This window comes from Sinohyriopsis cumingii, chromosome 6, assembly GCF_028554795.1.
Source record: "Sinohyriopsis cumingii isolate HCF-2022 chromosome 6, ASM2855479v2, whole genome shotgun sequence".
NCBI classification, from domain to species: Eukaryota; Metazoa; Mollusca; class Bivalvia; order Unionida; family Unionidae; genus Sinohyriopsis; species Sinohyriopsis cumingii.
In genome coordinates this window covers 145891549-145918065 of record NC_142966.1, presented here as the reverse complement: position 1 = coordinate 145918065, position 26517 = coordinate 145891549, and the positions used below count along the sequence as shown (strand labels likewise).

Sequence of the window (26517 nt, the reverse complement as noted above, 5' to 3'; positions counted from 1 at the left end):
AGAAATCAAGAAAGGAAAACAAAATTCAAATACTTAAAAATTTATTTATTGTCAACAAATTGCATAAAAATGCCCCCTCCCCATTACAATTTCATAATGCTGCATATGAAAATAAATAAATACTCTTGGGTACAGAAGTTTCAAATTGCATAACCATTACATATTGCATCTTTTCCAGTAAAACACTAACAGACTTTTTTGTAAGTAATATTCTTTATTGTTATGGGTCTACTTATCAAATCTTTGATGTACAGCGGTTGCCTTCTATATTTTAAACCATTTTTTAATTCATTCTGCAGTGAAATCAGCTGAATAAAATCAAACAAAAAGAGTTACCAGTCTTCATCCTGCACTTCAGAATAAAAAACATGGATACTGCATCAATATGTCTAACACAAGGTCATTGTCACGAAGAGCAACCTTATGTCCGAAACTGCTAAAATAAAAGAGAGCGAAGGCATTTACCCAGAATTAAAACTTTTGCAAGTGGCAATAATGTTGATCTGACAGTAGTGGAAGGAAATTATATTTCAAGTAATGTCATTTATTTTGATCGAAAGCCATCTTCTTGCTAACTTCTAATGAAAAATTGCTACAAGGAAATATAAAAAAGGTTTACATCTACACTTAGCTCTTATATATCATACATACTTAATTATGGGTTGTGTCCTACTGCAAACAACAAAGACCTGATCTGCCATTGCATAACATTCTGGCAGATCAGGGTCTATTTTCTTTGTTCTACTGATACAAACTGCACAGATCAAGACCTGCTGGTACAATAAGTTAGAGAAAATACAAATCAAGATTCATTAACATACAACTGTGTCAGAAAAAGAGATGCTATGCAAATATTTTACCACTATTACTATTACATAAAAAGTAGGTCATTATGATGTATCTCTGAACATGGCGAGTAGCACCCTCACAGATGAATATAGCCAAAACATTTATGACTTAACATACAACGGCATCAGGTAAATAGGGCTGAATGAAAAAGAAAAAACTAATGTAATCAACAGAGTACAAAAAGTAGGTCACTGAGACAAGGTTATTGCTCATGATATGACTTCCAAACTAAATACACCCATCAAGTTTCATGACTGTATATACAATGTCAGAGAAACTGCTAAATGGGAAAACTTCAAATATTCACTGGGGCATGAAAAGTAAGTCACTGTGATTTACTTTTGCCCATGGTGATTGTGTATAAAACAATGACAGAGAAACAGAACTAAATGCAAGAATTTAACACATCAACAGCAGCAATACTCGCATAAACCAACCTGAAGTGTAATGTGTGGTGACCAATTATTGTCAATTTTGACTAATTCCTAGCAATTGCCACATTCTATTTGAAAATTATGCATACTTTCAGAAAAGAATGAAGAGAAAATCTACCAAACTGTCCAATTATGCAGAGATATGGAAAGGTTACATTTGATTGGAAATTGTACTTAACTGGATGACTGACAGCCCCATGCATACTCATTTACAAAGTTACTGATTTGTTAAACATTTAGGGGCAGCAAACTAAGCCAAGCTTTTTCCACGTGTAAACATTGCCAACTTCAGTATGAGTAATCTATTCAGACACTAACTGGAGAACTTTTAAAAAAATGTTTGCTTTAGTGAACTCTTTACATTTATCTTTCTTTTTTGGTGGGACTTTGTATTGACTTCTTCCAATATACATAGCCAAAATGTCAATCAAAACACTTCTACTATCTCAAGATGTACTGAAACTTCATCAAGAAGAAGAAAAAAAAATCAGAAAAAAAATACATAAAATTAACATGTTCTGGATGAATCATTTATACAGCAATAATGTAACGTGCTTGTTTTAATGATTACTCCTAACAAACTGCATGGACCATAATCATCTGGCCCATTAAGCTATGGTATATCCTGATCTATCCAGTTTGCAGCTGGACCAACTTGTAAGCAAGTATATATGACAAGTTTCACTGCCTTTTGAATACAAGAAAATGCTGCAAAACTTTCAAAATGAGACAACTAAATAATCTTCTTGGTTAAATACACCTCCTCCAAAATGTATCCATGTTATTTAAACATCATTAGTAGATTCATCAAGTGAAAAAAGTTAAATTCTTAGTGCTCAATGTAGCTAATGTAATGTTTTTTGATTCATAAACGAGTGTTAAAATGAAAACATGGGGAAATGTTGCCTAACTTTTTCTATGCCAAGCTGGCAATATTGTCAAGACAGCGAAGGCTGCAATAAAAAAAAAAGAATACGTTTCATTCCATATGAAACCAGGAAAACGTTTCAGCCCAAAAAAACCCCAAAGTGACGAGTTTGCATACAATTCTTTCTTTTCCACTTTGATGAATACATAACATATAGCTTCAATACAAACTGTACTAAGGATTGACAAAAACCTGACCTCAACTAATCTACCGCAGATCAGAGTCTGGGCTTTTTCCTTTTTTTGAATGTAGGATAAACAATGTCAACCCTGACATGCCAACACATTATGCATTGGCCGACCAAGACCTATGCTGTTCACAGTTAGTTGTGTATTATAAGTTTAACTCAGTCCAACTTCAAGAAACAAATTTTATGCAATATATATCTTACAGTATGACCTGTCATAACATTATTGAGTCTTGTAACTTCAAGCTTATCGTGAAATCCTGGACAAGGAAAAGAAAATATTGAATAAAATGGACTTTGAAAAATCGTTTTAGATCCAATTAATTGCTAAAGTAGAAAAAGGTATTTTTAAACCTGACACCCTGTGTTTATCTTTAAATGGTATGGTCCAAGCACCCAAGTAACATTCATGATTTGATTGCATTCTGCACATGATTAAGAGACTGTTTCATTGACTGACTGGTTTTCTCTTAAAAATTAAATTTAGTTATTTTCTTGTAAGGATTAAATTAAGAACTGTATATATAAAATAACAACTTGTGACACTGTCATTATTACACTATCAAGCTTTACAGTACAGTATATATGAAATAAATGAAAAGAATTTTAAGTGAGGTGTAATCCATTTATTCCATTCAAAACTATTATAAATCAATATTTCCCCAAGACTGTTATGTTCATTATTAATATTTATTATTACCTATTAGAAAGGATTCATACAAATGTGATGCATTAGTAGTCAGTCATGAAAGGGGAGATAAGTATACCAAATGTGAAATGATGGAACAAATTAAGGATTTTTAACAAAAAATACATCTTGTATATTATTGCAAAAGCACATGAACAAAAATGATTGAGGTAATCTTGTATAGCAAAAATTGCATAAGTTTTGACTTTCAAATGGTTGCTAGGAGAAACTCCAGCTGGTTTGGACATAAAGAAAATTATAACAAGAAAGTGAATAATGTTGAACTGGCATTTGAAATGCAAACGTATTTTGCCCTAGACACAAAATACGAGGTAAATCGCATTATCTAAAGACATAGTTCTCTGAAACTTTGTTGAAATGATGACAAATATTTAACATTAAATGGCTGTGTAAAGTGCCTATAGATACAATATATAAGTAAACAAAACACATTCAAATATAAAAATCTTTATACCAATAAATGCATGCATACACCATGTCTTCTATGGATAATTTTAAGAATATAAAATGACATCTGAGTTTTTAATCAAATTGTAACATGTGTACAAATCAACGAATTGTTATCTTTAATGAGTCTGAGGAAGCTAAATATTATTGAGGACTTGAAACTTCCTCAATATTATTAAATAAATGCAAAATAAGAAATCTGATTAATTCAAAAGACTTTTTCAGCAAGAAGAGCATCTCTAATCGTTGGTGCTTTACTGTTATGTTATTGCATGATGTTGTGGTAACCACCAAACTTGTAAAATACAAAGACAAGCATGTTTTACAATGTCTCAGTCTTGGTTCTGAGTCATGAATTAATCTATGAAGATCTGTACAAATCTGTACAAATGCAGAACAGTGTACATATGAAAATGTACAAAATCCTGTACTATATCATATACTTTATGTTCACTGATCTACCTTCAGCGAAAAATGAATTAATATGTAATAACAATTAATAAAGATCTATAAGTGTGATAATGTATAAAACATTGCAAAATTATCAATGTATACATGGTCCAAACTCCATAAACAGTAACCATACATTAATGTTTAGGATTTCAATAACTATAGTGTAACCTGATCAACTGGAACCTCTGTACAACAAACAAATTTTCATAAGGATAACATGTCTGCATCCACTTTTCTCAAACGTTTTCATGTTCAATCTCGTGCACCTCAATGGGTTACCTCCCTTTGGTATGATAATGCACAACCACAACACTCAATTTTCATGCTCAGTTTTAGATTGCATTTTCGCTATTAAGTCTTCTTTGCACTCGTTTCAGTGCACAATGTGAATATTTTGCCCTGATATGTGGGGGGAAATGTCCAGAATTCTTTACTTGTACTGATGCTGCATGCAGCAGATATTACAATATACTGAAGACACCACAATGCAGTGCATCTGAGCTACCATGCATAGTCTGGTTCTTTTTCTTTGATTTCTAATCTGTGATAAAAGAAGTAAGGTGAGATCCGGTGAGATCCAGTCAATGTACCTGTATATTGATGTGCACTGACATCATACTAATATATAGGTGATCCAGAGGTCCAAACAGCTTTATGGCAGTGAAATATTCTAAATGAGTATGAGCTGTGAGGACCATGTTTCAACCTCTATATTAAGGACATCAACCAGCAAAGAATTTTTTTTGAGTGTCCTTTATAGACAGATTTCATTGTACCCAGGTGACCTGATATCAGGAAGGATTAAAACCAAGGGCAAGTTTATAGGCTAGTTCTATCACTGTTTGAGGTGCAGACTCATGAAAACAGAGAAAAACTTCTTTCTTCATGGACCGGGATAAGCACCGTCTGAAAATGGAGAAACAATATATAGATTATTATCTGACCATTTTGGTTTCTTCTTAAAATGCATGTACAGCACCTTGACTAGAGAAATAAAAAAAACCAGCATGGCAGGTGGCAAAACCAAACAGTTCTGTAAACAAATCTCAAAGAAGTTTTCTCAGCAAATTTGGGTACGTAAAAAAAATGGTAAAACTCTGAGGAAATAAATATTAGGAAAAATTACTACAATGGAATCCAACTCAAGAGCATAAGAAGTATCAATCAGAAATGTCTGCAAAGCCATGGACATCCTTACTAAAATGGAATATTGGAAGAATCATTGGTTCAAAATGCAAAACAAACTTCTTAATAGGGCCATAACACAGACATCACACTCAGGTCTTGATTTTCTTTTACTTGAAACCCCTTGTCTAATCTGATTTGAATTCAAGTCCTTCAAAAGTTATCGAGTAAAATTAAATGTACAAATTCCAACGGGGATCAAATTATTTTTTAAAATGGTGAAAATTTGACTTAACCTATTCTTTCATTATATTGAGTTCCACACCAACCCTAACATTAATATGCAAAGTCATTCAAAACTTATGGATTGCAAATCTGGTGTATAAATGGATGCATGGACATGGATTATAGTCCCACCTTTAAAGTGGCGAATCATGATGTGCCCTATTAAGGTCTAAGCTGCATGAAGATGTGTCAAGTTTTAAAGTTTATTCCATTTTAAAATTAAATTAAATATTCATATATTTTAATTTACTGGAGCATCTCAGTACTAGTCTGAGTTTCCTTTGACACCATTTTGAAAAATCTGGATAATTGTATTGGGGTAGCATGTCTGACTACACCCCTTTCTGAAACGGTATTTGCAGAACCTCCATGGTGGCATAGGGTAGTTGATTTGTGCAAGGGCTGCCATAGCTAAGAAACTTTGCATTGAACTTTACCTGCCTGAAATCAGTGGGCAGACTATTATACCAACTCAGACATAAAAATTAGCAAATAATTTGTAACTTTAACTGATGTAAGAAAGCAGATTATCCAGTATTTATGAACAATATACTCTTGTATGCAACACTGCTTAGTCAGAAGATTTCCAACTCTCACAGCATCAGTATTGCAAATGGATTTTTCCCAGCATGGGATGTTTATACCATGTGATTCTTTGATCTCTGACATCAGCTAAAAATTTTAAGTTACATGACCATGCTATATAAGAAATGGCAAAGTATTCTCTCCAGTTTGTAAACAATTTATATTGGCAAATAAATTGTCAGTTAATTAGGGGACAAAGCAAACTATCAACAGGTAGGGTCCAATACAAACTTGCTTACATTTTCAAGCCCATGATTAAACCCCTGATGATGCTACTCCCATGTCTCTTCAGATTCCATGTTTTCAATAAAAAATGCACTGTAAACATCCATATCATCACAACTTTCTAAATAAGTCAGAGGAAATTTTGGCTACTTAGTACCAGCTTGACAAATTTAAATTAAACATGCATCAATGGTAAATCTTGTTGAAAAATGTTCAGTAAATTCAAGGCGTTGTTTTGGGGTTTAATGCCAGTTCCCAGTGCAAGATAGACTATACATGATGGCCAGTAAAACTGGTGGAGGAAGAAACCGGGAAAACCTTGATAAGAACCACCATTTGAACAGAAGCTATTGGTAAGCCTTCTCACATTCCCCTGGTGTCCATACTCAAGACTCAAACCTGCATAAATAGAGATGAGATGGTAAAACCAAGTAAACATGCAAGTGATACAATAGCACTCACCCAACAACCCAGTATGACAGTGTTTTTTGGGGATTCTTGTCTGTAGATGATACTGTGCATGTAAACAGAACAGCCTCCTCTCTCACTGTCAGAAAGGTGTCATCAATACCATATCTACCAACCTTGTCCTCCTTGATCATAACCTAAGGAATAAACCAAAGTTATGCTGAATGTGGCAGATATAAGAATGTGATAGCTTAATGATGTATATACAGTAAAATATCCCTCAGGCAGATGCAATCAGTACCAAACATTTTGGCAGTTTTATAAGGATGGTCAGGTTAAAGAGTTTTGATTGATATTGGAGTTGGCAATTTATTTCATGCAAGTCAAAACAAATAACATAACATGAACAATGGTTTAATGAAAATTTTGCAAGTCCCTTGGACTTTTCATGATTGTCTTTAACAGTATTCTAATTGTGTGTTACTTCCTAAAACAAAACAACTTGTCAACAGCAAACATTATATTGCATTTGACCACATATATACACCATTAATTTCTTCTTAAAACTCAATTTCTATTCATACCTTTTTGCTCCTAGCATTGTCGAAGGACTTCTTCATTTGACAGCAACAATGGTGAAAGTTTTGATATATTTCTCTGGCAAGGTGACAAGAATTTTCAAGTTTCGGATTGGTTGAAATAACCACACCTTCAAGATGGTCAAAATACAGGAAGTGAAAGAGACAGTTCTCAGCTCCAACTGTCAACCTGAAGTTAAACAAACATAAATATTTGTATCAGGATAAAGAAATCAAATATCAAGAATCATTAAAATCTTACTGGATTCTCAGATTGCTTACATCCTAGAATCATTAAAATCTTACTGGATTCTCAGACTGCTTACATCCTAGAATCATTAAAATCTTACTGGATTCTCAGACTGCTTACATCCTAGAATCATTAAAATAACACATAAACAGCAATAAACTCCACAGTTTGATTTTCCAAAATATCATGACACAAGAGTGTTATGATTTTTTTTTAAAATTCAATTGCCGATAATGCACAGACCCAAGCATTATTGACTGTTAGGCTGAATCAGTCAATAGATATGTCCCACCCAGGTACAAGAGTCCTACAAAGGCAATAAACCCATTCCTTGTGTTTATACTGCAACAGAATTTATTGATGGTACAGTGTGACCCTGCTATAACACGGTAGTTGGGAGCCATAGAACCCGACTGCATTGTAGACCGAACCATGTTATAAGCAACCAGGTCAGTTAGGTGAAGAAAATTATGCATGCACCCCAAAAAAAATGCGGAGAGGGGGTGTAGGTAATAAATGAGGGCAGTAAAACATGTGCTTCGTCGGCACAGTTACCATCTTAAATCAATACATATTAAATGAGAAATACACCTGTAGTGAAAACAGAGAAGACATATATATATATATATCATATTTTACTTTATTTTAGAGAACCACGAATTGGTACATATATGTAAATACTGTTTATATATACATGTCTAATGTATAGCATGAATAGTATCAACACTGTGTACTCACCCGCGAACCTCATCATATACATTGAATCCACAAGTGATTCCATCGAAAATATGCACACACACAGCTTTAAAATATTCAATAATTTTGTCACAGGTCATATTGGTCTGAATTCAGTGGGAAAATGTAGCACAACCACGTAATGAATGATGAAGCACATTTACTATTCAGTACGTCCCAAGTCGGTAAAAGTTAGTTTGCGTTTTAAGCCACTGTTGGTAGCATTCATACGCAGAAACTTTTTCGCTAAAAAAAGAAAACTTTCGTTTGTACTATTCTAGTTACTGTCCCTCCATGCCTACTGTATAAATTAATAAGTAAGATGTAGTTTTTTGGGTTTTTTTCACATTTGTGGTAGCAGCGTGATGCTGCCTTTCATGCATCCGTCTGAAAATTAACAAAGGGTCAACAGACAATAGAGATGCAGGTGTTCTGGTTTGATGACAGGGATTATTACAGAAAATGTGAGTGTTCTGAAGGATTTAATTCTGAGTGAAAAGAAGAGGAATTTTACTTACCATTCACATACAAATGTCAGTCTTTGTAAATATATTAATTACTAGTGAGCGGCCGAAAATCCGATGAAAGATAGATTACGAGATAATACCTCATCTGGTAGATGTCCGTTACCAGTAATGTCAACAACAAAAAAGCGGATATTTCACAACATGCAGTACTCATGGTAGATGTCATGATAAGTGGATTATGATATAACAATGCACTGTTTTAATGGTTTGTCAATATGGACAAAGAAATTGTTTATGTAACAATAGATAAATTTCAGTGCATTTTATATTGAGTTTGCGGCTTCCTTTCATGGGGCCTCTGAATTTCTGCACTCCAAACCAATGGTTGTATATAAAAGTTTAAACAGCCAACAACGTCGCCAATAAAAAAAAATCGCCACATAGCATGTTTTGCCACCAATAAGGAAAACAAATCCAAGTTTGCGACACTGGCAAAGACCTATGCGATCCCAGAATAAACTTTTTATGCGTTAATTTTTGTACTTTTAAGAAGAAAAAACTACTTTTTTGTGTACGAGAAAAATACATACAAAATTTCAGCAGCCACGCCACGATCATCTTGTATTATTCATATGCGTTCTCTTCCCCAAAATGATAATAAAGTTTTTACGTTTTTTTTCGTACTTTTAATAAAGAATTTTTTTGTGTACAAGATAAATACATGTATATGAAATTTCAGGAGCCACACCATGACCATGTTATATCCGAATTCGTGTTATAACGGAATGTGCTATAGCTAGGTCACACTGTACTTGTTATTTGTATGATTCTGTCAACCAAAAATTAATGAATCTAAACAATCTGGGAAACCAGTCAGATTTTTCTAATGTCATACACCTTAGCATTAAGTCATTTTATGCTATGAATGTTTAATTGATAAGTCATCTTACACTGGATGTCTTAGCTCTGAGTCATCTTATATTATAAATGTTGAGTTCTAAGTCATCTTATGCTATGGATGTCTTACCACTGAGTCATCTTATATTATGTATGTCTAAGCACCAAGGTAATATTATGCTATGGATGTCTAAACACTAAGTTCATCTTATGCTATGGATGTCTAAACACTAAGTTCATCTTATGCTATGGACCACTTGGCACTAAATCGTCTTAAAACAATGAATGCCTAAGCACTAAGTCATCTTATACTATGGATGTCTTACCACTGAGTCATCTTATATTATGTATGTCTAAGCACCAAGTTCATCTTATGCTACGGTTGTCTAAACACTAAGTTCATCTTATGCTATGGATGTCTAAACACTAAGTTCATCTTATGCTATGGATGTCTAAACACTAAGTTCATCTTATGCTATGGTTGTCTAAGCACTAAGTTATCTTATGCCATGGTTGTCTAAGCACTAAGTTATCTTATGCTATGGACGTCTAAACACTAAGTTCATCTTATGCTATGGATGTCTAAACACTAAGTTCATCTTATGCTATGGACCACTTGGCACTAAATCGTCTTAAAACAATGAATGCCTAAGCACTAAGTCATCTTATACTATGGATGTCTTACCACTGAGTCATCTTATATTATGTATGTCTAAGCACCAAGTTCATCTTATGCTACGGTTGTCTAAACACTAAGTTCATCTTATGCTATGGATGTCTAAACACTAAGTTCATCTTATGCTATGGATGTCTAAACACTAAGTTCATCTTATGCTATGGTTGTCTAAGCACTAAGTTATCTTATGCCATGGTTGTCTAAGCACTAAGTTATCTTATGCTATGGACGTCTAAACACTAAGTTATCTTATGCTATGGTTGTCTAAACACTAAGTTCATCTTATGCTATGGATGTCTAAACACTAAGTTCATCTTATGCTATGGTTGTCTAAACACTAAGTTCATCTTATGCTATGGATGTCTAAACACTAAGTTATCTTATGCTATGGTTGTCTAAGCACTAAGTTATCTTATGCTATGGATGTCTAAACACTAAGTTCATCTTATGCTATGGTTGTCCAAACACTAAGTTCATCTTATGCTATGGATGTCCAAACACTAAGTTCATCGTATACTATGGTTGTCCAAACACTAAGTTCATCTTATGCTATGGATGTCTAAACACTAAGTTTATCTTATGCTATGGTTGTCTAAACACTAAGTTCATCTTATGCTATGGTTGTCTAAACACTAAGTTCATCTTATGCTATGTATGTCTAAAAACTAAGTTCATCTTATGCTATGTATGTCTAGACACTAAGTTCATCTTATGCTATGGTTGTCTAAACACTAAGTTCATCTTATGCTATGGTTGTCCAAACACTAAGTTCATCTTATGCTATGGATGTCCAAACACTAAGTTCGTCTTATGCTATGGTTGTCTAAACACTAAGTTCATCTTATGCTATGGATGTCTAAACACTAAGTGTATCTTATGCTATGGTTGTCTAAACACTAAGTTCATCTTATACTATGGTTGTCTAAACACTAAGTTCATCTTATGCTATGGTTGTCTAAACACTAAGTCGTCTTATACTATGGATGTCTTACCACTGAGTCATCTTATATTACGTATGTCTAAGCACCAAGTTCATCTTATGCTATGGTTGTCTAAACACTAAGTTCATCTTATGCTATGGTTGTCTAAGCACTAAGTTATCTCATGCTATGGACCACTTGGCACTAAATCGTCTTAAACAATGAATGCCTAAGCACTAAGTCGTCTTATACTATCAATGATAAAGCAATAACTTGTCGCATGCAATGGATGTCAAAACACACTTATTTACTTAATCTTTAGGAGCTCTAAATTTTGGAAGGAAAATATTCAAAATGGGAAAATCTGAAGAAAAAAGATAACAGCTCCTGTAATTGCTCTAGCAGTTTTTGTTTAAAATAGAAAGAAGTCCTAAATTACATTTTTCACATGCAATAAGGGTGCAAAGTTATTAACATAATTATCTTGTGTTTAAGATGTCTCACAGAGCATTATTCAATAACCAAACGATTCAATCTATCTACATCATGCCCACATCCTCATGCAATAACCAAATGGTTCAATCTATGTACAACATGCCCATATCCTCATGCAATAACCAAATGGTTCAATCTATCTACAGCATGCCCATATCCTCATGCAATAACCAAACGGTTCAATCTATGTACAGCATGCCCATGTCCTCATGCAATAACCAAATAGTTCAATCTATCTACAACATGCCCAAATCCTTATGCAATAACCAAATGGTTCAATCTATGTACAGCATGCCCATATCCTCATGCAATAACCAAATGGTTCAATCTATCTACAACATGCCCATGTCCTCATGCACTAAACAAATGGTTCAATCTATCTACAGCACGCCCATATCCTCATGGAATAACCAAATGGTTCAATCTATGTACAACATGCCCATATCCTCATGCAATAACCAAATGGTTCAATCTATCTACAACATGCCCAAATCCTTATGCAATAACCAAATGGTTCAATCTATCTACAGCATGCCCATATCCTCATGGAATAACCAAATGGTTCAATCTATGTACAACATGCCCATATCCTCATGCAATAACCAAATGGTTCAATCTATCTACAGCATGCCCATATCCTCATGCAATAACCAAATGGTTCAATCTATCTACAACATGCCCATATCCTCATGCAATAACCAAATGGTTCAATCTATCTACAGCATGCCCATATCCTCATGCAATAACCAAATGGTTCAATCTATCTACAGCATGCCCATATCCTCATGCAATAACCAAATGGTTCAATCTATCTACAGCATGCCCATATCCTCATGCAATAACCAAATGGTTCAATCTATCTACAACATGCCCATATCCTCATGCACTAACCAAATGGTTCAATCTATCTACAGCATGCCCAAATCCTTATGCAATAACCAAATGGTTCAATCTATCTACATCATGCCCATATCCTCATGCAATAACCAAATGGTTCAATCTATCTACAACATGCCCATATCCTCATGCAATAAATAAATGGTTCAATCTATCTACAGCATGCCCATATCTCCATGCAATAACCAAATGGTTCAATCTATCTACAACATGCCCATATCCTCATGCAATAACCAAATGGTTCAATCTATCTACAGCATGCCCATATCCTTATGCAATAACCAAATGGTTCAATCTATGTACAACATGCCCATATCCTCATGCAATAACCAAATGGTTCAATCTATCTACAACATGCCCATATCCTCATGCACTAACCAAATGGTTCAATCTATCTACAGCATGCCCATATCCTCATGCAATAACCAAATGGTTCAATCTATGTACAACATGCCCATATCCTCATGCAATAACCAAATGGTTAAATCTATCTACAACATGCCCATATCCTCATGCAATAACCAAATGGTTCAATCTATCTACAACATGCCCATATCCTCATGCAATAACCAAATGGTTCAATCTATCCACAACATGCCCAAATCCTTATGCAATAACCAACAGTCCCATCTACCTACAGCATGCCCATATTTCAAAACAATGTTATGAGGCCACTATAGCTTTTAGACAAGAAACCATTTGTAATTTCTGCCTTCCAAAAGAAATGATGCAGATACTTTATAACAGATAATTACAAATGTTACCTACTTCCTATGAAAAGCAAAAACAAAAACAGATAAGAAAAATACTTTGTGGAATAAACTGGAGGTGAAATGGCTGAAGCTAATACAGGGATCATACAACTTACTTTCTTTGTAAAGAAACAGGAAAGACCTCTGGTCTATGTTCAATAATATCATGTACTGATACAGACGAATCAGGAAACAGCCTTCCTTTCCTAGATATCTACAAAAAAAACCAGAAAATAATTCACCAGAATATGTAAATATTTACACACCATTTCATTTTCTGAGGGACTTTCCTCTCTAAAATAACCTTCCAAGCCTTCTGATTTTAATGTTTTTCAATTGTACAGAAATTTTCTTAGAATTTCTTGTTATGCCATTGTGTGGGATATTTTTCTTTTGAAACAACATTATGCCATCAGACACATAATTCTATATGATGAATATTGATTAATCAATAATAAGATACAAATTACCATTCCTTATAAGTTCATTATGCAATGGAAGATCAGGATCTAGGTTATTTCTATTTGAACATAACTTATAAGTCAGCATATATGCTAAGTCAGATTCTAAAGTCATATTATTACATTAGTTCAATTAGAATAAATAATTCATCATGGTTTTGATAAGTATTCAAATATTTACAATTGCCTGTTTGTGTAACTTACCTTGAAGAACGAGTCACTGCCACCACTTTCACTTGATCCTTCAGACCCTAGAGAATCCTTCCTCGAGTGTGAGATTCTTCTAGGCAACACCACTGAGTCACTTCCACCTACAACACATATTGCATAATGAATAAGGCTGCATTCCATTTGACATAGAGTTATAATGACAGGGTTGAGTTTTCTAATCGAATACCTAGAGCACAACATTCTGGCTGCATATCTAGATCTAGAATGTACTGTCCATCTTCTCAACAGCAGCCAAGATCATGATGTAATCAAGACTGCAGGAAAAACCAAAAACAATGTGCAAGTTGCAAGAAGGCCATCTATGATCCTCATGTTGTGTTCTTGGTCGTTCTTTTAGTTACATTCACTGCTCATGAACGCACTGACAAATGACCAATCTCAACTTTTATCTCTCATTACCAAATTGAACACACTCTTATATTCTGTAGTAAATCTTGGCAGTGACAAAAAATGTCTCTCAGATTTCCAAGATGGTTGACATGGTGGCCATCTTGGATGTTATATTGGTACCATTTTAATTAAATTTTTTGTTCTAGGGTTTATCGCCATTTTTTCAGCACAAGATAGGCTATACATGGCGGCCAATATAACTGGTGGAGGAAGAACCCTGGAAAACCCAGGGAAGAACCACCGACCCACGAGAAGCTACTGGCAGGCTTTCCCACGTACCAACATTAGCCGAGCCTTGGACTCGAACCCACGCAGACATTTTAATTAAAAACCAATGACATGTTATAAGAGATCTTCATGGGAAAACCTCATACTGACATGACTTTTCATTTTAGAGTATTAATGATAACAAAAGTTTACAAGATGGCTTCGATGGTCGCTATTCTTGATATCTGTTTCGCACCATTTCTATTTAGGGCCAGATATACATGACAGGATGTCCCCTGGTGAAAACACAATGTTGATATAACCATCGATTTTGAGGAAGTAGTGATAAGATGGATGTTGTGGTTGCCATATTGGAGATCAGATCAGCACCATTTTCAAATAGAACCAACTTGACATCACAAGATATCTTTCAGTTAAAACCACATATAGATATGACCATTTGTGCAGGAGAAGTAGGGAAAAGATTTTCAAGATGGTCACTGTAGTGGTCATATTGGATGACTGAGTGGCACCATTTTCATTCAGGACGAACCAGATATCATATGAAGTCTATTAGTAAAACCCCATTATGGAATGACCATCCAACTGGGACAGGGAGGAGTAGCACTAAGATTTTCAGGACGGTCACAGCCTGAAGGGCATGTCAGTTTACAAAGCAGTCAGTCTGAACAGGATTTCAGTTTACTTAGGAGCTAATTGACTTTAGAGGAAATCAATTTGCAAATGGGTCAATCTGAACAGGATGCCAGTTTACAAAGGGGCCAGTCTGAACAGGATATCACTTCAATTAGGAGCTAACTGACCAAATTTCACATACATAATACAGACCTGGCACCATGAGTGGAACGAAAATCAGGATGCCAAAAGAGAAAAAAAATGGAATTTAGAGAAAAACAACAGGATCAGTGTTTGAGACCATATATTAATAAAAATGTTATGAAGAAACTTACATCTCTGCCATCTTATGCTATTTACTTAACGTGAACAATGTATGCTACTGTCACACCATTTTTCCATTGCATCTTTCATGATGATATTTAGCATTAATTCAATTAACACAGTCATTTTCAGAATTTCTGCTCAATTTTGCTCTTTCTGAACAAGGTGCAGCCATTGTGAATCAAAGATATTTTTGGCATTTATAAAAATTGTGATCTTGGGTAAAAATTTGGACAATCGGAATTATCAGATTAAAACAAAAATTAGATAGATTTTTATATAAAGACAACTTCATACCTTCCAAATGACTAGAATATTCTTTCACTGGAGCCTTTTTGAAGGATTTCTTCAGAACATCAAATCTACTACTGGTATGATGGACATCATCAGGACACACTTGGGAAACAAAACCCGATGCTGCTCGACTGGAAAAAATGTTATCAATCATTCCAATGAATAACCAGTCAATCAATCAAGAAACAATCACTCAATCAAAAAACAAGCAAAGAAAAGCGCACATAAGTTGCCTTAATGTACAACTGCTTGTTGCAATCAAGTTCATATTGCACTGTTGCCTTAGATCCTTTATCTTCTATGGACTTCTGTATTTTCTTTTAGTTAGGAAAACATTTTGATGATAACCACTGACAATATATTTACAAGTGAATATCAACTTAATGACAAAACTCTGATGCAAAATTTTGTAAAGTTAAAATAAGAGATTTTACAATTAGTAGCCATGCAAGCCGAATCAATTTTTACATATGTAAGTACAAAAAAGATAATTTTAAAGGTTCCTTTTGTTTAAAGTAGCAATGATCAGCAAAATCTTTATGTAAAAGAACCTCCGTGTCTTAGCTTATGTTTGGTCAAAATAATTGAAATTCAGCTCTGAAACACCTTAGGAACATTAAGACTTGTTTTAGTCGATTTGACTATCCTACAAAATATGACAGTTGTTGTAAATTACAAGTTTGAAGTTGATGAACTGAGCGGTTACCTTTTTTAACTTGTGGTTTCCTAACTCAGGGGTGGATATGATACCCCAGCAACAAAATGCCACTTCTGAATAGTAACAAGTGTTAGTGCTTTAGTCTTTACATGACAATAATTTGAATACAGGTTTGCTTTTAACCATCACAGAAACAATATGGGCCAAAATGTCTTTGTGGAGCCAGCCTCCACTTATAAAATTCCAACTTTGAAGTTGATGAACTGAGCATAGTTTCTGCAATTTCCAATACACCACCCATGTTCCATTATATATTTCTGTACTAATTAGAGATCTAAATGACTGTAAGTCAGTCTGATCTGCATATTTAATGACACACTGACATAAAAGGTCTTGCAATCAAAATTTATTTTTTTAAATATAAAAAGGGTGCAGAAAATGGCAATTATTTAGTATATTCCTTTCATTATAATGGCCAGGGGAGAGGGAATAAATGAAGGTTTAAGCATTTAGACTTCTTTATTAGAACTGTTCTAGCATTTACTCAATCAATACAGAATATTAAATACCTATTTTCACACTGACTTGTTATGCCCAGGTTATCAAGATGCATGAGAACTACCTTGGCCTGATCTATTAGGAAGGGGTCTGGTGTGGAATGACCAGTTTTCCTACAAATAAATAAATAAATATAAACAAAACAAAGAAAATAAATAAATAAAGGCATATGAACACAAACTATAATAACACTGTAAAACATTAAAAACTAGATGTTGATTCCTTGATGAAAATCTTTCTTCAGATTTTGATGTTTCTGTCTCTCCTCTAATTCAAGCAAAGCAATGAATATGTGTGTGTGTGTGTGTGTGTGTGTGTTTCAAAATACAGTATTTGAAAATGCAATTTTAAATTGATCATAAAAATTTTAAAACAAGTTTTTTTTTCTATATGCTTTGTATTTTTTGGCATACCATATACATCTAAAATAATGTCAAATGAATGAATTAACCAATATATTTCCAGCTGTTCCTTTATATAATTATGAATTAAACAACAAAAGCTACAACTTTCATCAAAGTAAACTGTAAATAAAATAAGAACATTAAAAAAAATGCCCACCTCCCAATAAACAAATTGGCAAAAAACTTTTTCTGATCGTAAATATTTGATAGTTTAAAAAAATAATTTTTTAGGTAATTAATTACATAAGATTTTATATTTACATTTATATATTTTTGTGTTACGGTATCTCTAATGTTAAACTTACAACACTGTGCAACCTCCAGCTTCCAGTAATGCACATAACATCATATGTTTCTGAAAAAAATTATACACACAATAACAGAAAAGATAATAAAAAATGGAGAAAAAAAATCCACAAAACTGTGAATGTTTTCATTTTGATTAGAATATGTATAAATTAATATAATTTTTAAATTATTATGTAATCTAAGACAGACTTACGATAGAAAATATATTGTGTTGAAGAAGAAAAAATCCTCAAAGATTAGTGAAATCATATAAATCGCACAAATTTAAACAAACACTTAAAATTTCTGGCAGAAATTGTGAAACTAGGAAACATGACTTAATCCATAACATTAAAAATATTTCATACATCAAGATCCTAAGCTAACTTCCTGCGCATAAAGCAACTCACAACAGAAGAATCCTGTCTAACTGTTAATTTTATTGGTTTTGCATTAGCAGTTTTGAGGCAAAGTAAACTGATACAGTGACCTCAGCTCCAATATAAAGGTTAAAATTTCTCTCAAACTGACATCATATATTAGAACACATGTGAAAATATTCACAACATTTTTTTTCCACAGGCAGAGGTAGAAGAAAATGTTTTAAATAATCCTTTAAACTTTTGGATTGTGCTGTAAGAAGTTCTGAGTTCTCCAGTAATTTCTGATCGTTATGGCAACTCTTAAATTTACTCACAAGAAAGCAGTTTGGTAGGAGTACTCAGTAAAAAAAACCAACAAAGACCCTTATCCACTGGCACATTATATGATGGCAGGTTGGGGTCTATGCTGTGTGCAACTTATAAGCATGTGTATAAAAAACAATTCACAAATCTCAATATGTGGAAGAAAAGTTATGATTTAAGTGAAAACATGACCTGATCTGAAGTGCAGAATCTAAACAGCTAGACACTATTTTCTTTGAATGAGTTTTCAGGGTTTGAATTGATAAAGATGTTAACAGAGATAAGTGTGGTAAGCAAGCCAAAATCATCCTGCAGTTTGCTGAATATTTACACAGCCCATAACAAGCCAAAACCATCTTGCAGTGTGCAAAATATTATCAAAGACCTTAACAAGCCAAAACCATTCTGAAGTGTGCTAAATACTTACATAGCCCACAACAAGCCAAAACCATCTAGCACTAAGTGGTTCTGAGTAGCCAAATGACTGCTCCTCTGGAACATCATGACACTGTCGTGTGGGGAAAATCTCCCTCCATATGACTAGCTGTCCAAGAGACTGGTTTACTGATAAATCAAACAGGGAGTGATACTTCAAATACAAGCAAATATCCATTAGGTCTTCTTTGGGTAAGTGACTACACATCAGCTGGTCCTGAAAAATACACCAAAAAAATAGTTTATTATCCATAACAAAAAATGAAGCCGTCTTAAGTCATGAAAGCTAACTTGTACACATTTATTCTGAAATAAGAGCTTTTATTTGTAAACACAGAGTATGATAAATACTTGAGGATGATGAAGACAAACCAACAGGCTGATGTAAGTTGAAATAATGTTTTAATTACAAGGATGTATACTTGTATCCAGTTTGAAGACTATATGAAGCATGCTTCAGGAAACTCAACTAATTACCGAACATGTATACAATCACTCAAGTGTAAAAAATATCAAAAGTAGGTCATGGTGACCTAATTTAATGATACAGTTCTTCTCAGGATGTATGCACATACAAAGTTTCAAGATTGTACAAGGAACAATTCCAAAAGCTGATCTGAACATAAAACCTTAAATTACCAATTATCATTGGATCATGAACACTATATCAATGTGATCTACTTTGGGTATGGTGAGTAGTAGTTCTCATGATGTACAAGCAACTCTGATAAACTGACCTAATCATGAAATGTATATGAGATCACTTGACAATGAAAATTAGGTCTCAGTGCCCTGCTTTCGATATGGTGGTATAAAACTCATCAGGCTATATGCACATATAAACATAAATAACTGTAGATGCAACTTTATCCAAGGTATTGATATAAAAGGTGTGTATCTGCAAATACTGCTCTCTATAGATGTCTAGGACATTGGGAATATTGCATTAGCTCACCTGCATTCCTGTCAGACAGGCTAAAAATCCACAATGCAGACATTTAATGTACTGGTACATATGAAAGAAAACAGGCAGCATAATCAAAATGTACTTACTGACAGGATTATTTGCTTTTGATTTCTGTTTAATGAAATCATATGAATATAAATCGTTATCAAAAAGTGGTATCACCAAAAACAAAATCTAATGGAATTTAAAATATTAGTCATTCTTGCAAATGCAAAGCAGCATTGAAAGAAAACTGATAAAAATAAGGTCCTAGTTCTGAAATACAGAGACAAGAACTAAGTGCTCCATGCAAACCAGGAATGCAGTCTGCATATATGCAACAAATATCCATTATTCACACAGTAAATAGAAACAGAAATTTATTTTTGTGCAGTCAAGTATGTTTTAATGTACTGCAAATGACACAATGGGAACAGCAAGCAATCTTCTCACCCAAATATACCCTCCTGCTTACCATGCATCCTATGCCCATCCCATCATGAAGATTAATGGGAAACATATGTGCATGGCTCTTCTGAAACTATTGCAAGTCAAATGATTTGTCGACATGCAGATCTTTTGATGACGACCATAACATGTACTAAACTTCACAGCAATGAACAAAACAACTTAAAGTTTAGTTACATTTACAACATTCTGTCATACACTGAATTAATCTGAAATGGGCAATAACTCTCACAAAAGTCAAGGAAGAACAAAGATTTGTCATGTGCATCTTTAGTATTAGTAGTAGTAGTAGTAGTAGTATTAGTATTAGTAGCAGCAGCAGCAGCAGTAGTAGTAGCAGTAGTAGTAGCTGACAGCATATGAACACAACACTGGCTATATGGTATTAATAAAAGTCAAGTTCTAAAAATGTAAGATTACCATCACATTTACTAAGTTTCACAAAACAAGCCGCAAATGACTAGAACTAGTTGTGTTATTAATATGTGCATGTCTAGGTCTTGATCATTACCCTTAACAACTTTCATGGCAATCCTTCAAAAGCTGCTGCTCTATTTGCACTGATGAGATGGTATCATGTGCTGGTATAAGAAAGGGCAAGAACTCTAATAACATCAACTGTAAGAGCAACGAGATTTGTCAATAGGCACATCTTCAGGCAATGACTATATTATTCATCAAAACTAAAGGACTAGAAGAACTAAAAAGTACCAGATGGAAGGAAAGACAGATGAATGAATGGAAGAATACATGGATTACTATAAATCCCAACCTAATATATATTAGTAGGGTTATGCGTTATGGTAAGCACAGTATTTTAGCAATTGTTTAGTACATTAAATATTCACGAAAATATGTACAAAAAAAAGAGAAAAAGAATACATGAAAGGAATAAGGCTGCAATTTGTATTGGCTTAATTTGGTTTACTGCATTTTAATGTTTACAAAATTAGTAACCATCTAAATGAACAAGCAAGTGGTTGTCAGTGATGCAGGAACTACCCATTACAATTAAATGATGCAATTCAACATCTCTTACTAAGAGGTGTGCTTCATATGGTTTTTTCCCCCTCATAATTCTTTCCTTTGTGCATGGATAATTTTCATATCCGATATAGCACATCAAGTAAAGAGCCAAATTTGATGAGAACTGCTTGTACTGCACATTATACAACATTACACATTATGCTGATTTACTGACCTTACTGAAAAACTATCAATATAAACATTTACCTTTTAAAGACATGATGAGAAACGTTTTATTTTAAAGAAACACTATTTCAAGTTTATAGGCTCTTGCAGCTTCCTAGTCAGTGTAGGTCCTGCAAATGCATCTTATGTACATGTCCAGACAGTATGCCTGGTTGCATTATTTGTTTTTTATTATGTACATGTATATAGCAGTATGAAATAATATCATGATACATTGATAGGTGGCAAAAGGCATAAAGAAAATGAAACTATCTGATGCATGTTACTGGTTTACGTTCAAACAGATGTCATCTGTAACCTTTAAGTGAAGATCAAGTAAATGGGCAAGTTTCAAATTAGTTCAGTTTTATGGCATTTAGTTACTGCATACTGTGTACATTTTTGCAAACACTGCTGCCTTAAAAAGGAACAAGAGGCATAAGTGGGTCTGAGATCGTTCAACTGTTCGACATCCATCATATAACAAAAAGCTTGGGAACCTGGAAAAGAATCAGGGTCACTAGGATGCTTCCTCTACAAATTTCGTCCAATACTTCTGAATGCATATGTTAAGAAAGCAGTTTTCTTATTGTTTCACTATTCAATATTTAAAATCACAGCAGCAGCATTTTTACAAAGGTCTTTATGCCAAGATTCTTTCTGTCAAAGTTGGGCAAACTGTGTTCATACTTTTGCTAAAATACAAAGTTCTTTGTAAAAGTTTCTATTTTTAGGAATGGCGACTATATTTGTATGGTTGATCAGCATATGTACAAAAGTCCTTCATGCCACAATGTGTTCTATTAAATTTTGTTCAAATTCTTTTAAGTGGCATTTTAAAAAAGAAGTCATTTAAAACCATTTTTTTTAAATTTTAGTTATAGTGACCATTTCTATATATATTCGAAGGCCCTCCTAGAAAGGATACTTTCTATTAAATTTGGTGAAACTGTGTTTAGTAGACTCTGAGAAGATATTTCAAGTTTTTTTTCCATTTGTAGTAACTGACCATATTTGAAAGTGGATTGGTATCAATTATATAACCTAAAGTACCTTAGCAAGAATGCTTTCTGTCAAATTTAGGCAAATACTTTCATATTTTAAAAGTTTTTCTACTTTTAGTAATGGTAGCCATATTTGATGACAGACTGGCATCATGTTGCACAAATCTGACAGATGACACAGACAGGACCATACTATAATCTGACAGATGATAGAGACAGGACCATACTATAATCTGATAGATGACAGACAGGACCATACTATAACCTGACAGATGACAGTCAGGACCATACTATAATCTGACAGATGACAGAGACAGGACCATACAATAATCTGACAGACGACAGAGACTGGACCATACTGTAATCTGACAGATGACAGAGACAGGACCATACTATAATCTAACCTGACCGTATGGCAAATAGTAGTAGTTAAACAGAAATCTGCTGACGTGTAAAGAAAAAAATTGTTTGTTCCTAACATATTCGAAATTTAAAATCAGTAATTATTTTATGTCAAATGTGATTTATAATAATTTCAATACTGATTAATTATGGATAAACTGTAGGGCAGAAATAGCCTTACAACTGAAACTAATTGTTACAGGATCAATTCCTTCCCTTACTAAGGCTCTTCCTTTTATTCTACCAAAATCAAAAGAAAGGTAACATGAAGTGTTTTTTAAATAAAACCTGATTCAGTGTAGATATAATAAAATTGCTGTACAAAACATTTTGCCAGTGAAATTTGAAGCTGTGTATGAAATAAATGGTTAAAATTAAACAATAATTTTGATGCTTTAAATAGACATTTTTCTTGGGTTCATTAACTAACAAGATATGTAATTAAGGTTCAAAAGAAGGAGGAAATACAATTCCTTACCTTGAAGAATATACATGAGCCAAGAATAGAGTATGATCTTCTACAGCCATAAAAACTGTCCGACTGAAAACCAATAAGTAATGATTATGTGCAAGTATAAATCTGTGCAACAATAAATATGCATATATATATATATATATATATATATATATATATATATATATATATATATATATATATATATATATATATATATCTGAAAACGAACAGGCTAGCTAGATACTAGTTTTGCATTGTTTGTGGTCAGTTTATTGCATTTATCTTAATCAATCCCTCACACATACGTGATCTCTTGCTGGATCCAGTACACTTGAAAGGATTGTTATTTGCCATATGATTTGTATTCTTTATATATATATATATATATAGTGTACCTGTGCATGAGCAATTAGGAATTCTGAAGCATAATAAGCTGTTGACAAATATCATCACGAGGTCTTAAGAAAGGTTAAAGATCAACTATAGAAGAATGTCATTAATTCAACCAATGGTTATTGACACAATGATTTTCAACTTAATTATCTCCCCTCTACTACTATTTTTTTTCTTCCATTGTGGTAATGGATCTTAATTTTCAAACCCTACAAACAGCACAATAAATGGACAATATAATATGTTGACCAGGACAATGAAAAAACTTACATTTTAATTTAAAAGCAGATATAGTCCATTAGAAGACCAAAACAACATGGTCTTTTGTACAATGAGCAGATAACAGTAAGAAATGACTGCTTCAGTGCAAAATATGTTATACACTTCATAAGGGAAGTGAGTAAATTGTAATGGCCAGCTGTGAATACAATTACTAAGCATTCAACACAAATAAAATCTGACAAATATTTAATTCCACTGACAGCTCATATACATTTACACTGACACATTAATATTTAAGAATTGAATTTCTATCTAATCCTCTATGTATTCAAATATTTTCTTTAATTTTATTAGATTTTCATTCATTTTTTAAATGAAAGTGATAAAATAAGCAAATGCAAAAGCAAAATGGTGACCAACAGTAGAAACACTATTAAATATAATGTATCATACATATTACAGTCTTTCTGTTTCAAAAACTAAACAGTCATAAAAAAAAATGATTTTTTAAAACTGTTTTAATTGTCTCCAGATAATAAAAACAGCAATGTCATAAATAGGGAGTCATAAATAGGGAGCATATAATTCATCACTTTACAATGTGCACAATGACAAAATCATTCTGGGGCAAAATAAACAAAAAGAAATTGGCAATAATCTATTTGTGACTGATTCTCCATTTTCAAAAAGTTATCGAGGACTCTATGTATTCAAGCTAAAAGGAAAATTCTCATCTACGTACCATATCCCCAAAATCAGCAGCTTCAAAGTCTTCCAATGTCCTACCAACCTCACTCTGTAACAATGAAAAAACAGAATATATAATGACTCACCATAAAATAAAATTCTAAAATCTGAGAAATAAAAATAAAAAAAACAAGAGGCCAAAGTGGGCCAGAGATTGTTCACATGGTTGACAGCCCAACAGCCAAATGCAAATAGCAGTTCTTAAAGAAATCTATATCAGCAGGATGCTTTATGTAAAGATTTTTTTTTAGCAATGCTGTTGACTGCATATATATATATATATATATATATATATATATATATATATATATATATATATATATATATATATATATATATATATATATTATGAAAACAAATGTTTTAAGACTGTTGTATGTTTTCATCCATATGTGATGGCACATATCATCATTTGTCCAATAATGAAATGTCTTTCTGTCAGGTTCTTTGTTTCAAAGTTGGTAAAATTTCTTTTTGGCAGTTGTTTTAGATAAAGTTCTGCAATCATGTTTGTAATATTTAAAATGTCAACTATATTTGATGGCAGATCAGCAAAGTCAAGGGATTTTCTTATGTAGATGTCAATAACAGTTGTGAATGGATGATAGGAGTAGAGGTGATTTCACACAAATTTCAATAAACTCCTGAGATGCATCTCTCACATGTCTGAGAACCAGCACATATCATCCAATGACACAAACACCAGCTAATATCAGACTGGGTAATGCCCCAGGGTTTTGCCTTCATCCTCCCACACCCTAAAACATAGCCCTTGGGTTAAGGCATGGAAACTATTAAGACCCCCACCCTATATATGTTTAACAGGCATTAAAAGGCAAACTCATGCATGCAACTGACATTGACAGAGTGATCCAACCCTATGTATGTATACTTGGGTCATAACCTGTAATGTATTAAAATCTCCATCTTATAACCACACATGTGCTGCCTGGCATGAAAAGACAAATTTAAACATATTGCTGACTATGGTTCTAGGGTCCATCTCTACCCATGGTACTTAGTTCCTGTGTCATAACTCAGAAAGTATTGAGTTCAACTATGGTTCTAGGGTCCATCTCTACCCATGATACTTAGTTCCTGTGTCATAACTCAGAAAGTATTGAGTTCAACTATGGTTCTAGGGTCCATCTCTACCCATGATACTTAGTTCCTGTGTCATAACTCAGAAACTATTGAGTTCAACTATGGTTCTAGGGTCCAGCTCTACCCATGGTACTTAGTTCCTGTGTCATAACTCAGAAACTATTGAGTTGCTTGCCCAATAACTATATATACAATTACTGAGACAAAACATGAAAAACATGAACAAATGAAACTTACACTTTCTCCAGGGGCAGTTCTTACATTTAGGGACCTACCGAAGAGGTTCGAACTTTTGGGTGTGAATCAAATCAGAGAAGCACAAAGATACAAATTGTAAAAACAATTTTAAAACTTGTTTCACTCTGTGTGAAGGCTTGATTTTACATGACAAAAAAAAGTTTTGCTGAAGTGGAAGACTAACCACTGTGATGGTATGGGTCATTTTTACAATATTCACAGGCTCGTAACAACCACAGGATGACACTTTTTACAGGATGGTTTCAATAATCATGTCAGGTTTGATTGAATTGTAGTTTTCTTAAGATTTTCTTCATCTGCCTTGTCCATCAAGTACAGTTAAAATCTGCAATAATAATTTTTGTCATAAAAATAAACAAGTGGACCCGAGGTAAAAAAAATCAAAATCAAAATTGGGTCAGATGAAATCTAATTAAGATGATCTTTTGAACTTACCTTAAACAACACAAGA

At 33.5% G+C, this 26517-nt stretch overlaps 1 protein-coding gene across 1 annotated transcript in view; it reads right to left on the bottom strand.

Moving 5' to 3' along the window:
* Positions 1-4582: 4582 nt before the first annotated feature.
* The window catches only part of LOC149798207 (protein inturned-like), a 155986-nt gene continuing 134051 nt past the window's right edge, over positions 4583-26517 (bottom strand). The window contains exons 10-20 of the mRNA XM_089960852.1: positions 24700-24753; positions 23364-23426; positions 18867-19091; positions 17771-17820; positions 17073-17174; positions 15849-15976; positions 13968-14074; positions 13419-13516; positions 7220-7403; positions 6690-6832; positions 4583-4913 (exon numbers count right to left, since the gene is read on the bottom strand). Of these exons, the coding sequence (XP_089816978.1) occupies positions 4799-4913; positions 6690-6832; positions 7220-7403; positions 13419-13516; positions 13968-14074; positions 15849-15976; positions 17073-17174; positions 17771-17820; positions 18867-19091; positions 23364-23426; positions 24700-24753 (1269 nt within the window). The 3' untranslated portion in view covers positions 4583-4798. The remainder of the gene's footprint in view (positions 4914-6689; positions 6833-7219; positions 7404-13418; positions 13517-13967; positions 14075-15848; positions 15977-17072; positions 17175-17770; positions 17821-18866; positions 19092-23363; positions 23427-24699; positions 24754-26517) is intronic.